Genomic DNA, 16,114 nt, shown 5'->3' with positions numbered 1-16,114 from the left:
TCATATTATCGATTCAATTCATATTTCATTTCCATCCAGTTTGCCGTATAAACGGAACCGGCAGCACTCCCTCCCTACTCCTCACCCCGTAAAAATCGGGCTCAAGAAAAGGTTCGCGTATAATAGTGTTACTGTTTAATATTTATACATTATACAGAAATAACTTATACTACAACTTAATATGAAATGTAAACACTGATGAAGATACTACATACAATTAAATGATGGGATGAAATTAATGTTTCTGTTTCAATATATTACATGCATTATTTACATTATTCCAGTACTCTCAATGTACAGAACATTTATTTTCTTTCATTTTGCAGTCTCTCTTAAGACTATTTTAATATCCTCATAACATAAAAAGATGGTTTATGGTGTGGGTTAATGTATTATTATTTATAAGTTTCATATTCCGTATTGATTGGATTCAATGTAATAGACAAGAAAATGTTCCACCGATCAATACATTTATTGTGAATGAATTATTGCACTAGTACCGTTTTCGACCTATCTTGGCCATCATCAGCTAGTACACAAATTTACAGTCATAGGACAAAATGACAAAGATGTTACGTAAGAGCATCCGGATGTCTAATGAAAAATGGAAGTAAAATATATTGCAGTATGTTGCGTTAAAATATCTCTGATTAAAAGTGGTGATGGTTAGAATAAACTAAAACCTATTGATTGAGCATGGACATGAGTACATAAACATATTAAAATATATATGCCACATCATAAGACACTAAAAAATATAGCACATTAAACACATTAAAACATGGTTGGCCTATATTTTAAAAACGTCTATTAAAATTTGAGTTCATGTTGCGTTGCATTCATTCTTCAATCCTCTTGTAGTTCTTGTGTTGATTAAGTTGAATATCGAGAATGTTCTGTGGCTGATATACTTTGTATTGGTATGTTATAATAAATGTATTGATCGGTGGAACATTTTTCTTGTCTATTACAGTGGGTTAATGTAGTCGTGTCGTACATTGTGAACCATGGGCAACAACTGAGTGGCCTAGTAAATGGTCCTGAGAACTGGGATACCAGTTGCTATGGAATAGAAGTAGGCAAGTTGGACATATTCTGAGTCATGTCCTCCTTGTGCACAGGTGGCAACAGATTATCAATGGGACATTGCGCAAGTAAAGAAGTATCCTGCTTCACTGAATTTTTACTGAGGACACTCAGAACCTTTCACTGTGGGTGGGGGCGGTAGAATAACATCCACGGCATCACTTGCTTGGTGTAAGAGGCAACTATAAGAGGCCCCGGGGGATCTGAACTTGGGAGTATGAGTTGGCTCCTATGGGGCTCTTAGCTGAGTCCTGGCATTGCTTCCACTTACTTGGACCAAGCTCCTCACTTTCATCTATCCTATCCGACCTCCCTTGGTTAACTCTTGTTCTTTTCAAACCCCAACAGTATTAGGTATCGAGGCCTAGATGGTATTTAATTTTCACCCCCTTTGTGGCCCTTATCTTTCTTTGGCTGATACTATAATTTTTCAAAGTGCTGGATCCCTTTGATATTTTCTCCCTGATTATTGTTATATAGGGGATGATTACCTAGTTGTACTTTCTCTTAAAACAATAATCACCACCACCACTATCAGAACGTTTTAAGCAAGCCTCGGAACTGTGGGAGTAACCGAGTTCCACTTCCATTTGATAGGCGAGGGACTGCTTGGAAACCACTTGGCGAACAAAATGGAATTCAGTGGGGAGCTATCAATATTAATAGGGCTTATGAAAGAAAGAAAATAGAAACGTCTGAGTCAGTAAAGAGAATACTGTCTGCATGTTTTAGGAGTTAATGATATTCAGGTAGGGGGAGATAACTAGAAATAAGTAGGATATAATAAAATGATCTCAACGAGTGTTAAAGAGCAAAGGGCAGACTGTAGGATAGGACTGCACATCGGAAATAGTAGTATCTCTTAGGCAGGTATATATGCAAATGATAATGTATGTAGATTTGGCTATTGGAGAAATTAGGATGAGAGTTGTCTCAGTCTGTTTTACCATGTGAGGGTGCAGCTGAGGATAAATCATCTATCACTTATTTACATTTAGGGCTTTTGCCAAGCAGCAGATTATCTATCAATTGTTTACCTTTTTATCCCGTTTATCATCATACCATGAAGTGCTGTTCATCTCACAACATTGTTGAGGTCTTTTGGTAGTCGCTCACAATCCTGTAACTTATTTATTAGTGTATATGGTATAACATTATCCACAAAATATTGGTTAGTTTCATGAAGCAGTGAATGACATCATAGTGAGGGTCAACATTAAGGATAGGTTAGTGCTAATGGGCATTTCCAATGTGTGAGTTGGAAATAGAAATGAAGGATATGACAAGGTGATGAGTATATGTGGGCAAGATATGGAAGTTAATAGAAAAGGGAGGTGCGAGCCGCACTCCCTCCCTTACCGACACTCTACTTCACCATAAAACACAGACGTCGGAAGATGCGCGGCGTGGACCACAACTAGGAAAGGCCATATGCAGCCCTGAACTGGAAACTGTGGAAACGATGGATCTCCTGTCGACATGCAGGGCATACATTTATTGATGGCGAAATACTTTACAAAGTAGTGCACGTAAATAAAATCAATCAGAGACCCAACTATGAACACATCACGATCACGTCAACCAGAGACACACAGCCCATTCTCGCTATAGAACACAAGGACGCATATCAATCGGCCATCATTAACAGAGGCGAATAGTACAATTTAACCGTAGAAATAATATAAATACGAGGATTACCATACCCGATATATTAGTCGTCGTCAAAAGTAAAGGAAGGATGGTAGTATGGGTCGAGTTTAAATCTTTTAAAGACCCATTTATAGCATAAAAATGCCAATCTGCGTGGGGTCCATGTTTATATTCCTAACAAAGCAAAGAATCGCTCCAAGGAGATAAAACTACTGTCTCGCCGAAAGAATGATCTTCAGTACTCATGACCGAGGGAGCTGCCCTCTCTGGTACAATCATGGAAACACTTAAGTCAATTGAGGTGAAGCCGATACAAGCTCTTTGCAATATGGGAAACATCATCATTATGAACATGCCATATTAGCATGGCTCAGGTGTTTGCTGGACTTCTGTACTAGTATGGGATTAGCAGTTATGAATACATTCTTCAGTCGTAAGGGTATTCACTGCTACACATGGGACGGTAGAGGTACCAGATCTATAACAGTATATATATATATCATAACTAACTATGAACTCAGGAAATATGTTAGGAATGTGCGAATAATCTGAGGATTTTTTGATGAGACAGAGCACTACATGATCTGTAGTGAACTAAGTATCTCCAGGTCTAGGATAGAGAAAACAAAATCTGTCTGCAGACAAATAAGTGTAGAAAATCTCCAGGATGAGGAAATTAGGCACAAGTTCATGGATATGACCAGTGAAAACATCTGAACAATAGATAGTAAGCAGGTTCAGCACACAGAAAGAAAATGGGTGGCATACAGGGATAATGTAGTAGAAACAGCAAGGGAATACCCAGGAACAACTGTGTGTAATAATAGGAAAAGCAATCAATCATCTTGGTGGAATGATGAACTGAAAGCAGCCTGTAAATATAAAAGGAAGGCATATCAGAAATGGCTTCAAACAAGGACTGATGCAGACTGAGAATTGTACTTAGGTGGAAGAAACAGAGCAAAACAAATAATTGTTGAATGAAAGATGAATTCATGGGAAGATTTTGGTAATAATCTGAAGAAGCTAGGTGAAGCTGCAAGGAGACCTTTCTAGACAATAATAAAAAATATTCGAGGTGGAAAATGAAATGAAAAGTGTTCTGGGTAAATCAGGTGAACTCGTAGTAGATCAAATGGAATCACTGGATAGATGGAAGGAATATTTTCATCATCATCTCAGCATATAAGGATATGTTTCTCTTGACGTCGCAAACAACCAAGCTCAAGGGAAGGAGGACAATGATGTCAGTGAAATTATGGTTGAGAACGTAGAAAGAATGGTAAATTCTATTGCCTTAAAACAGCAAGAATGGATGAAATTATACCTGAACTGGTGAAGTATTGTGGGAAGGCAGGGATGAAATGGCTTCATAGAGTAATAAGATCAGCTTGGAATGTTAGTAAGGGAACTTTTGATTGGACAAAAGCAAAAATTTAATTTACCTGCAAGCAACAGGAAGAATTGCAACAACTATCAAGGTATTTCATTGAACTGTATACCTGGCAAGGTGTTAACTGGCATTTTGGAAGGGAGCGTGTGATCAGTGGTTGAGAGCAAGTTAGTAGAAATCCAATGTAATTTCAGATCACCAAGGGCATGTCAGGATCCGATTTTCAGTATGCATCAGGTAACTGAAAAATTCTACGAGAGAAATAGACAATTATGTTTCATAGACCTAGAAAAGGCATATGAGGGAAAGGATGTTATCTGTACTAGGGGATTATGGGTAGATTACTGAAAGCAATCAATGGGATTTCAGTTGGCCTGCAGTGAATTATGGTAGAAAGAGTTCTTGGTTCAAGGTACTTGCAGGGATTAGACAAGGCTGTAATCATTCACCTCTGTTCTTCATTGTTTACATGGATCATCTGCTGAAAGGTATAAAGTGGCTGGGAGGGATTCAGTTAAGTTGAAATGAAGTGAGCAGCCTATGCTGACAACAGGATCTTTGTCAGATTGTGCTGAAAGCCTCCAGTCTAATATGTTGGAACTTAATAGGTGCAATGAGTATGATATGGAAATTAGCCTTTCCAAGACTAAACAGATGTCAGTAGCGAAGAAATCTAAGAGAACTGAATGTTAGGTTGGGGATACAAAGCTGGAATAGGTAGATCATTTCAAGAATTTGGGATGCGTATTCTCCCGGGATGGTAGTATATCTAGTAAGTGAGAATGAATGAAGGTGCAGCAAAGCAAATGCAGGAAGTTTGCAGTTGCGATCAACAGTATTTTGTAAGAAAGAAGTCAGCTCCCAGACGAAACTATCTTTACACCAATCTGTTTTCAGACCAGCTTTGCTTATGGGAGTGAAGGCTGACTGGACCCAGGAAATCTTATTCATAAGTTACAAGTAACTCATGAAAATAGCGAGAATGTTCACTGGTACAAACAGGCAGAGACAATGGCAGGAGGATTTTTACAATGAAGACATAAAGGCTGTGTTAACAATGAACTCCTGTGATGAAGCTGTAAGCATAAACTGGCTTCTGCAGTAGTCACGTAAGGCGAATAGGGGAGGATAGGTTACCTAGGATAATAATGGACTCAATCATGGAGGTTAAGAGACGTACAGGGTGACCAAGACAACGATGGTGAGACTTGTTTCCTATGATTTAAAGATGAGATGTATGGAACTAAATGAGGACACAGAGGCTAGCTACAAATAGAGGATTGTGGAAGCATTTAGTGCTGTATATTCACAAAGGCTTGCAGATGGAATGTTGCAAGGCATAACAGTCTATAATGAAGATGTATGTATGTTACAAATAAAAATTCTCTTCCCTTACGCAGATAAAATATCAACATTTCCTTATTTAAAACACTATTTTTGGGCTGGAAGACTTGCGAGTGAGGAGACAAACTGCTTAAGATAAGCGGTATGTTCCCAGGTGTCAGTGAAAGGATGATGTGGAGTGACATCAGCAGACAAATAACCTTGTGTGGAGTTTTTAAAGGTAGGAAATATGATAATATGAAAATAAAATTGGAATTAACAGGAACAATTGGGGGCAAATATTAATTTACAGGTAGAGGAATGAAATCATTTATTAAGGGAAATGTTCATTTCTGCACATTTTTTGACATCATTTAAGAAAAGACTACGTAAACAATTGATAGAGGGACTGATAACTAGGCAACAGCCCTACATGCAGAACAATACAGTTCTACAATCTGAGAGCTATGTTTTCTCTTATCATTGCTGCATCCCTGTCGTCATTTAAGTCCTCCTCATCCTCCGAATGGAACTGAACTTGAGGAATTACATTAACCCCGACATCTTCATTGAACACAAATCCCTCACAAGCTGCCCTAATCAAATGTGCAGTGAGTTGTATATCTCTCAATTTTACATGATACAGTTGCCTGAATTTTTTGTTTTAGTATACCAAAAGACTTTTAGCCAGTCTCACATTGTAATTAACCTGATGTTCGTTCAATTGGTCTCTGTCTCTGAAGGGGGTTAGTAGGTTTTTCTTCAGAGGATAGCCACTGTCACCTAAAAGAAAATACTGACCACATTTTTCTTCTAAATTATTGCCAAGAGGTGAATTTCTAAATACTCTGCTATCATGCACAGAACCAGGATACGCCAGTAAACACATCCAAAAATTTTCGCCTGTGGTCACAAACAGCTTGCATCTGAAAATTAAAAATACTGTAAATAATCAACTGCTCTCCCATTATATAAACATTCATTATTAATAATAATAACAGTGGTTTACTATGAAAACATATGTTGATAAATAAAATATACCTGTATCGAATAGTGTCCTTTTCTATTTATGTAGAAGCCTGGATCATTTGCAGGTTTATCAGTTTCAATATGACAGCCATCTATGGCACCAATGACACCTGGAAATCCCCTTTCCCTGAAATGCTGCTCAATATGTACTTTCTCTTCTTCAGTAGGCCGAGTGATCACTTGTGGAGATAAGTTGCTAATGAAGACAGTCAAACGTTTGACAATTCTATGCAGAGAGCTCAGAAAAATGTCAAACCGATCTGCAACATCCTGGAAACTTGCAGTCTGATGCCTAATAAACCATAGGAAAATGAGAACCTATATTGGAAAAGCAACAGTTAATGATTATTATAATAATTATTATTACTGTCATTATTATTATTATTATTATTATTATTATTATTATTATTATTATTGCAGCTGCAGACAAACCTGACTCGGTGCAGAAAGTTTCCATATTGGTCACTCATACCTTTCTGCAATATTTTCCAGTATCTCCCTACTGAATGGTTCATGGTGTGGGTTACTGTAGTCACGTCCTAGTTCGTGAGCCATGGGCAACGGCTGAGTGACCTAGTAAGTGGTCGTGAGAGTCAGGATGCCAGTTTCTATGGAATGGGAGTAGGCATCTCAGACATATTCTGACTCATGGCCCTCCTTGTACTCAGGCAGCTAGGACTATACAATCCACCGGTGGTCCATAACCCGTTAGAGGAGAGATCCTCACTTGGACTGTGTATAAGTAGGGTAGCATCATGCTTCATGAATTTACCGAGCTCAGAACATTTTAAGCAAGCCTTGTACCTATGGGAATAACGGAGTCCCACTCCTATTTGACAGGCGAGGGACTCCTTGGAAACAACTTGGTGAACGAAATAGAATTCGATGGTGAGCTATCAATATTAATGGGGCTTATGGAAGAAAAAAGGTAGAACTGGCTGAGTCAGCAAAGAGGATGCATCTGGATGTGCTAGGTGTAAGCGATATTCGGTTAAGTGGAGATAACGAGGAAGAGATAGGAGATTATAAAGTGTACTTGACGGGTGTTAGAAAGGGAAGGGCAGAGTATGGGGTAGGGCTGTTTATCTGGAATACCATTGCACGCAACATAGTTTCTGTTAGGCACGTAAATGAGCGAATGATGTGGTTAGATTTGTCAGTTGGAGGAATTAGGATGAGAATTGTCTCATTGTATGCACCATGTGAGGGTGCAGATGAGGATGAAGTTGACAAGTTTTATGAAGCATTGAGTGACATCGTTGTCAGGGTCAACAGCAAGGATAGAATAGTGCTAATAGGCGATTTCAATGCGAGAGTTGGAAATAGAACTGAAAGGTATGAAAGGGTGATTGGTAAATGTGGGGAAGATATGGAAGCTAATGGGAATGGGAAGCGTTTGCTGGACTTCTGTGCTAGTATGGGTTTAGCAGTTACGAATACATTCTTCAAGCATAAGGCTATTCACTGCTACACATGGGAGGCTAGGGGTACCAGATCCATAATAGACTACATCTTAACCGACTTTGAATTCAGGAAATGTACGAGTTTTCCATGGATTTTTCGATGATACAGACCACTATCTGATCTGTAGTGAACTAAGTATCTCTAGGCCTAGGGTAGAGAAAGTGAAATCTGCCTGCAAACGAATAAGGGTAGAAAATCTCCAGGACGAGGAAATTAGACAGAAGTATATGGTATATGGATTAGTGAGAAGTTTTGAACAGTAGACAGTAAGCAGGTTCAGGATATAGAAGGAGAATGGGTGGCACACAGAGATGCTGTAGTAGAAACAGCAAGGGAATACCGAAGAACAACTGTGTGTAAAGATGGGAAAAGGTGAACATCTTGGTGGAATGATGAAGTGAGAGCAGCTTGTAAACGTAAAAAGAAGGCTTATCAGAAATGGCTCCAAACAAGGGCTGAGGCAGACAGGGAGTTTTACATAGTTGAAAGAAACAGAGCGAAGCAAATAGTTGTTGAATCCAAAAAGAAGTCATGGGATGATTTTGGTAATAACCAGGAAAGGCTAGGTCAAGCAGCAGGGAACCTTTCTGGACAGTAATAAAGAATCTTAGGAAGGGAGGGAAAAAGGAAATGAACAGTGTTTTGAATAATTCAGGTGAACTCATAATAGATCCCAGGGAATCACTGGAGAGGTGGAGGGAATATTTTGAACATCTTCTCAACGTAAAAAGATATCTTCCTGGTGGTGCTGGAAACAGCTAAGCTCGTGAGGAGGAGGAAAATGATGTTGGTGAAATTACGCATGAGGAAGTGGAAAGGATAGTAAATAAACTCCATTGCCATAACGCAGCAGGAATAATGGTGAAGTATAGTGGGAAGGCGGGGATGAAATGGCTTCATAGAGTAGTAAGATTAATATGGAGTGTTGGTAAGGTACCTGCAGATTGGACAAAGGCAGTAATTGCGCCTATCTATAAACAAGGGAACAGGATGGATTGCAATAACTATCGAGGTATCTCATTGATTAGTATACCTGGCAAAGTATTCACTGGCATCTTGAAAGGGAGGGTGCGATCAGTAGTTAAGAGGAAGTTGGATGAAAACCAGTGTGGTTTCAGACCACAGAGGGCTGTCAGGATCAGATTTTCAGTATGCGCCAGGTAATTGAAAAATGCTACGAGAGGTATAGGCAGTTGTGTTTGTTTCGTAGATCTAGAGAAAGCATATGATAGGGTACTGAGGGAAAAGATGTTCGCCATACTGGGGGACTATGGAATTAAAGGTAGATTATTAAAATCAATCAAAGGCATTTATGTTGATAACTGGGCTTCAGTGAGAATTGATGGTAGAATGAGTTCTTGGTTCAGGGTAGTTACAGGGGTTAGACAAAGCTGTAATCTTTCACCTTTGTTGTTCGTAGTTTATATGAATCGTCTGCTGAAAGGTATAAAATTGCAGGGAGGGATTCAGTTGGGTGGAAATGTAGTAAGCAGTCTGGCTAATGCTGAAAACTTGGTCTTAATGGCAGATTCTGCCGAAAGCCTGCAGTCTAATATCTTCGAACTTGAAAATAGGTGCAATGAGTATGGTATGAAAATTAGCCTCTTGAAGACTAAATTGATGTCAGTAGGTAAGAAACTGAACAGAATTGAATGTCAGATTGGTGACACAAAGCTAGAAGAGGTCAATAATTTCAAGTATTTAGGTTGTGTGTTCTCCCAGGATGGTAATATAGTAAATGAGATTGAATCAAGGTGTTATAAAGCTAATGCAGTGAGCTCGCAGTTGCGATCAACAGTATTCTGGAAGAAGGTCAGCTCCCAGACGAAACTATCTTTACATCGGTCTGTTTTCACACCAACTTTGTTTTACGGGTGCAAAAGGTGGCTGGTGTCAGGATATCTTATTCATAAGTTAGAAGTAACAGACATGAAAGTAGCAAGAATGATTGCTGGTACAAACGGGTGGGAACAATGGCAGGAGGGTACTCAGAATGAGGAGATAAAGGCTAATTTAGGAATGAACTCGATGGGTGAAGCTGTACGCATTAACCAGCTTCGGTGGTGGGGTCATATGCGGCGAATGGAGGAGGATAGGTTACCTAGGAGAATAATGGACTCTGTTATGGAGGGTAAGAGAAGTAGAGGGAGACCAAGACGATGATGGTTAGACTCAGTTTCTAACGATTTAAAGATAAGAGGTATCGAACTAAATGAGGCCACAGCACTAGTTGCAAATAGAGGATTGTGGCGATGTTTAGTAAATTCACAGAGGCATGCAGATTGAACGCTGAAAAGCATAACAGTCTATAAGGATAATGAATGTATGTATGTCTCCCTACTGACGCGAAAATGCTCCTTGAACATTTGATTTTCATTGAGAGGTACTGTTTCTTCTATAGGCAGAGAGAGAGGGAGGGGAAAAAAAAAAAAAAAAACGGATTTTGGTTATTACATTATGAGTTACATGTAGTGAAAATAAATATCATTTAAACATAATTTCAGACAAGTAAAAAAAAAATTGTAATAACTTGCCTAAATAATCTTCATTTTTCGCTTTTGGGATATTGTAATATATCCCTAGGTCATCTCCACTGGAGTCCAAGTTCATAAGATCATCATCGGAATCGCCTTCAAAATCGTCATGCATCATTCTCGTGTCTCTTAGTGTGCAGTCAAATGACTCTTTAACTCTGTAACTTTTACTGTATATGTAACAACGTCGTGCTTCTATTTAACTGTACGTGTAACGTGTCCTCTGCTCGCACTAGGTGATGACCGATCAGCTGTTCACGCTTCACCGAGTGACAGCTATGGACCACAATGCACAGCTCACAGTTATTTTGATGTACTGCGCATGTCACTGATTAACAGTTCTTGTTCTGGAGCACGAACTGCTTTGCCAGTCTGCAAACTGGTTCATGAACGGTCCATAGTCTGTTGGAACAACCTGGTCCTCGTTTGAGTTTGAAGTTTGTTGGAATGCTCTTTCCATACTGCGCATGCGTCAGCCAGTTTGCAAACTGTTCCCGTTCATGTTTGAGCAAACCTAGTGTTTTTTTGGGCAAAAGCAAAAAAAAAAAATTCTTCAAGTTTCAATGGATGACCCAAATGTTAATTTGAGTTTTATGAAAAAGAAGATAGAATTAAGAGAATCCTGATGGGAAAGAACTTATTAACATTGGAGTTTATGGGCTACATGTGATAAATGGAGCAATTGGGTCTGGTCTGCTAGCTGCAAAGTGGAATGTGCATGACTTTTTGCGAGATGCACATTACATTTTCAATGATTCTCCTGCCCACCGTGCAGAATATACCACTCTTGCTGGCAATACAGTATTTCCTTTAAAATACTGTACCACTAGATGGTTAGATAATGTGGCTTGTAGTGACAGACTTAACATTTTTGATAGTGTTAAGAAATTCATTGATTCAAGATAAGTTTTGAATACAAAATCATTAAGAAATATTTCAGAACAAACAAAGGCAGTTTCATCAAGTGCAAAGAGGCATTTTTCAAAAACATCTCCCTAGAATGTGAACCATTTCTAAGAAAATATCCAACTTCGGATCTACTAACTCCGGTTTTTGTTTATATATTTACAGATCATTTTACATAGTTTGTTGGAGAGGTTCATAAGAAGTGTGAAACTACCTTTTATTACATCTGCTCTCTTCTTCTTGGTCTTAAAAGATAAGCTCAACTACCGTGACTTGAAAAATATTGATATCGTTTTCCAAACCAAAAAGCTTTTTAAACTAAAGCAAAGGAAACTGATATTCAAAAGTTCAGATTAGAGTGTCAAACTTAACAAACTATACTGATCAAAGTCACTGAAAAATTATTAGGAAAATGTCCTATTAGGCCTAAGTACAGAACTGTACAAGGTTTGTCATCTTTGGAACCCAACATAATATTCAGTCAATCAAAACAAGGAAAACAGAGTTAACATATTATTAGAATCATTGTACACTGCTAACAGAATTTCTGATGTTTTTGCTGAAAAAGCTAAAACACAGTACAGTAGTCTTTGTTGTGAACCACACATTACATTTGAGCAATATTTCAAAACTTATTTAGAAAATACAAGTTCATCTGCAAGACTTCATGACTTTTATTCGGACTTATTGATGGGGAACATAAAATATCAGGAACTGTGGCAATTTATTAAACTTGGTCTAATATTTTCTCATGGAAATGTTTCTGTCAAGAGTGGTTTTTCAATAAATAAAAATGTATGTTGAAAATCTACATGAACACAGTTGTACAACGTACGGTTCAAAATGCAATAAGATTCTATGAAATCATCCAGAAAATACCAATAACCCAAGCACTCTTGAACAATATCACAGCTGCCTATAGATGATGTGAGGAAAGCCTCCAAAAAAAAAAAAAAGGAATAGTGCAGAAAAACGAAAGATATCCGTGGAAATGAAAGCAGGACAGCTCAGTTTTGCTGGTGTTTGGTTAGTGTCTCCGTTTCCGAAAAAAGTCACTAAGAATGGAAAGGTCATCAGTTAAAATGTTCTCGGTCTCTTTCAGGTTACTATGACTTGTAGCTAAAGCTATATCATCGGCATAGCAAAATTTTCTGGATTTTCTGGCAAATCTGATGTATACAGATTGAACAGGAGAAGAGCCAAGACTGAGCCTTGAGGGAGACCATTATTCAATCTTCTCAGCTATGATGTAGATCTATAGAACATATGACTACAAGATCCAACATCGAGATAATTATTTATCTCCACATCAAGATTTATAAAAACTTTGAATACCCAGTACATCTTTTTTATGCGATTTGAACTTTTATCTTGTGAAAAAGTGTTTTCTACATCTGTTATTTGCTAGTGAAATTTTTAACCTTGCACCTTTTGAAATATTTAAAAGACCTTTGAATACCTAATGCATCTTTCTTATACGATTTTGAACTTTCATCAGTTGAAAAAAGTTTGTTTTCTACGCCAGTGAACTTTTACCTTGCACTTTTTGAACGACAGGCTGAAGATGACTGACTAGAGGTCGAAACTGGTCCCAGTTGTGATTGACTTATAATGTAACCTTGCATTAATAAGTTTTCTTGTATGAAGAAGTGGAACCACAATATATTTGTATTTTAATTGTAATCTCAGTTCAGTACGGACCAAATAAAATTCTTATCATTCAGTAATGAGGGAGTGGTTTAGGAAATGTCCCCAAAAATAAATTTGGCTGAAAAATCAAAACGAATCGCCTGGGATTCGTCGACGATTTAGCATTACTATCAGTTGATATAAAAGAAGCAAAAACCCAGATATCAGAGCTTCAAAACATTGCAAACAAAATTGGCCTCAAAATATCATTTGAAAAAACAGAAATTATGTGCCAAAAATCAACACAACTAAAAGAAGTTACCATAAATGATAATAAAATCAAAATAGTAACTCAATTTAAGTATCTTGGAGAAGTAATAACACATAACCTAAATTAAAAAATACCGAGCTCGATAGCTGCAGTCGCTTAAGTGCGGCCAGTATCCAGTAATCGGGAGATAGTGGGTTCGAGCCCCACTGTCGGCAGCCCTGAAGATGGTTTTCCGTGGTTTCCCATTTTCAGACCAGGCAAATGCCGGGGCTGTACCTTAATTAAGGCCACGGCCGCCTCCTTCCAGTTCCTAGGCCTATCCTATCCCATCGTCGCCATAAGACCTATCTGTGTCGGTGCGACGTAAAGCAAATAGCAAAAAATTAAAAAATCTCAGTCCATACAAGAACAAATAGATTAGTTAAAGCGCAAAAATTAACATGGGACATGTACAAAAAGAAATGTCTATCAATAAATGCAAAAATAAAACACTACAACACAGTTATAAAACCAGAAGCTACAAGCTACATATGCAGCAGAAGCACTTTTTCACCTGAATAAACAATCAAACAATGGCAGACATCAGAAAAGTGAAAGGAGGATCGGAAGAACCTGCATCAACAAAAAATACCAGAAATATGGACAGTGTGGATAATACCTAACCAAGTCATGTACAAAGAGTTAGAACCCATTACAGATACTATGCGTAAGAGGAGACTGGGATTCATTGGACATATCATGAGAATGCAGTATTAGAGACTTCTGAAACAACTAGTACAACACAATCTTACCTCAAAAAATACCACAACAGGATGTAAATGGATCAGAGAAGTAAGGGAGAATCTGAAGGAAACAGGCCTTACAACAGAAGACACCACAAATAAAATAAAATTGAATACAGAACTCAAGAATACGCTCTATAGTATGTTGAGTGGGTACAAAATCTAGTTGATGTCCCTAATTGTGAATATTGAACGTGGAATATTTCAGTAGTATAGTGTCTGCATTGATGTTGATGACAATGCTTGTTGTTTAATGTGTCGTAACATGTAGGTCATCGGCCTCTAATGGTATGAAATGAGAAAAAATGTAATGACAATTTAAAAATCCAAAATCTTTCACTGACCAGAATTCAAAACATGATGACGAAGAATGAATGGATATGAATTTTAAACAATCAGTGGATCCGACCCGTAATGTCCTACATTCCCAGAAATTAGCATTAAACAATAGTATTACTGACCAAGGGACTGCTTTCTAAAGCACAATCCTGAATCGATGATGCTTGTAGTCTAGGGGTCCAAAATCCAGGTCATCGGTCCCTCATAATGGTACTTATCGCTAGAAAAGTAGAACCATGCTATTTTTCATGTTGCTGTACTAATCAAAAGTAGCGTAGACTTGTGGTATTCCACTCACAGGTAATGTAATGCGCACATATAACTCAGACCTATAATGTTTCTCACATTGTGGCGCCATTTACAGGCAACGCAAACCTACGATGTTCCTCACATAGATATACTAATTACAGGGACTTGTACTATCCCGTGGTCTTCCTCACATAATGGGTATTATTTATAGGCAAGGCAGGCCCATGGTGTCGTTCATATAGTGATACTAGTCACAGGTACTTGTAAAACTCACCCTGATTCACACACTCGCTACAAATCACAAACATATTGTGTACCTAACATAGTGGTACTACGCGCAAGTAAAAGCGACCTGTGGTGTTCCCCGCATGAGGGTACTAATTACAAGTAGTCTCATGGTTCTAATTCAGTCATTCCTTGGTAGCTCCTTTTAGTCGCCTCTTACTAGAGGCAGGTGTACTGTGGGTGTATTCTTTGCCTGCACCCCCCACTCACAGGGGATGTGTGTTTGGTCCGCGAGAGCTACTTTCTCTCAAGTTCACCACCACCCGCAAGCCGGTTAGGACCCCTTATCCACCACCTGGGACGCGCCACGTGGGAGTACCACCTCTCCCCCTGCTACGCCAGTGTAGTTAAGTAGGTTCATGGTGTCTGCGTTAAAAAAGCCTATGTGGCTCAGGCGGCAGTGTGGCAACCTCTCGCCACTGGTTTCCATGGTTCATATCCTGGTCGCTCCATGTAAGATTTGTATTGGACAAAGCGGAGACAGGACAGGTTTTTCTCCGTGTACTCTGGTTTTCTCTGTCATCTTTTATTCCATCAACACTCTCCAATATCATTTCATTTCATCTGTCGGTCATTATCAAAGCCCCAGAGGAGTGCTACAGGCTTCGGTAGCCAGCACAGTTCCTATCCTCGCCATTAGATGGGGCTTCATTCATTCCGTTCCTGACCCAGTTGAAACTGGATACAGGTTGTGGATCTTCAATGTCTGCATTGACAGTATACGCATCTCTAAGGAAACTCTCTGCAATTTCTCCAGACCTAATTTATTCAAATAGCTTAAAATTTACAATTGTAAGTGTAATTAATATGAACATCTTATTGATATATTTGTAATATTATTTTGCTTTTCTTCTAGATTCCTTACCATCACATCTTTATGGCGTTTCACATTTTGGAGATAACATAGAAGATGAATGGTTCCTTGTTTATTTACTGTGGCAGTTAACGTTGGAAATTGATGGATTAATTGTGAGGTGAGGGGAGATTTAAGATTTAATGTTGGTTCCTTGTCATGTATATTTACAACATCTTTTTGTAACACAGCAACTTCAATAAAAGGGATATTAGTTATGTTGACTTAACATTGAACATTTTGGTTTAATGATCTCTTTGTACATAACTGCATTATACTTAAAGTAGGCTTTCAGCTATTAGGTTGTGTCAAGTACATAAT

General features: G+C 38.4%; 1 protein-coding gene across 1 annotated transcript in view; it reads left to right on the top strand.

The window, feature by feature from the left end:
- ecd (ecdysoneless) overlaps window positions 1-16,114 on the top strand; it is a 197,796-nt gene that overhangs the window by 11,453 nt on the left and 170,229 nt on the right. The window contains exon 2 of the mRNA XM_067136676.2: window positions 15,797-15,914. Within this exon, the coding sequence (XP_066992777.2) occupies window positions 15,797-15,914 (118 nt within the window). The remainder of the gene's footprint in view (window positions 1-15,796; window positions 15,915-16,114) is intronic.

This window comes from Anabrus simplex, chromosome 1 (assembly GCF_040414725.1).
Source record: "Anabrus simplex isolate iqAnaSimp1 chromosome 1, ASM4041472v1, whole genome shotgun sequence".
Classification (NCBI taxonomy): domain Eukaryota; kingdom Metazoa; phylum Arthropoda; class Insecta; order Orthoptera; family Tettigoniidae; genus Anabrus; species Anabrus simplex.
This window is presented reverse-complemented; position numbering and strand designations above follow the sequence as displayed.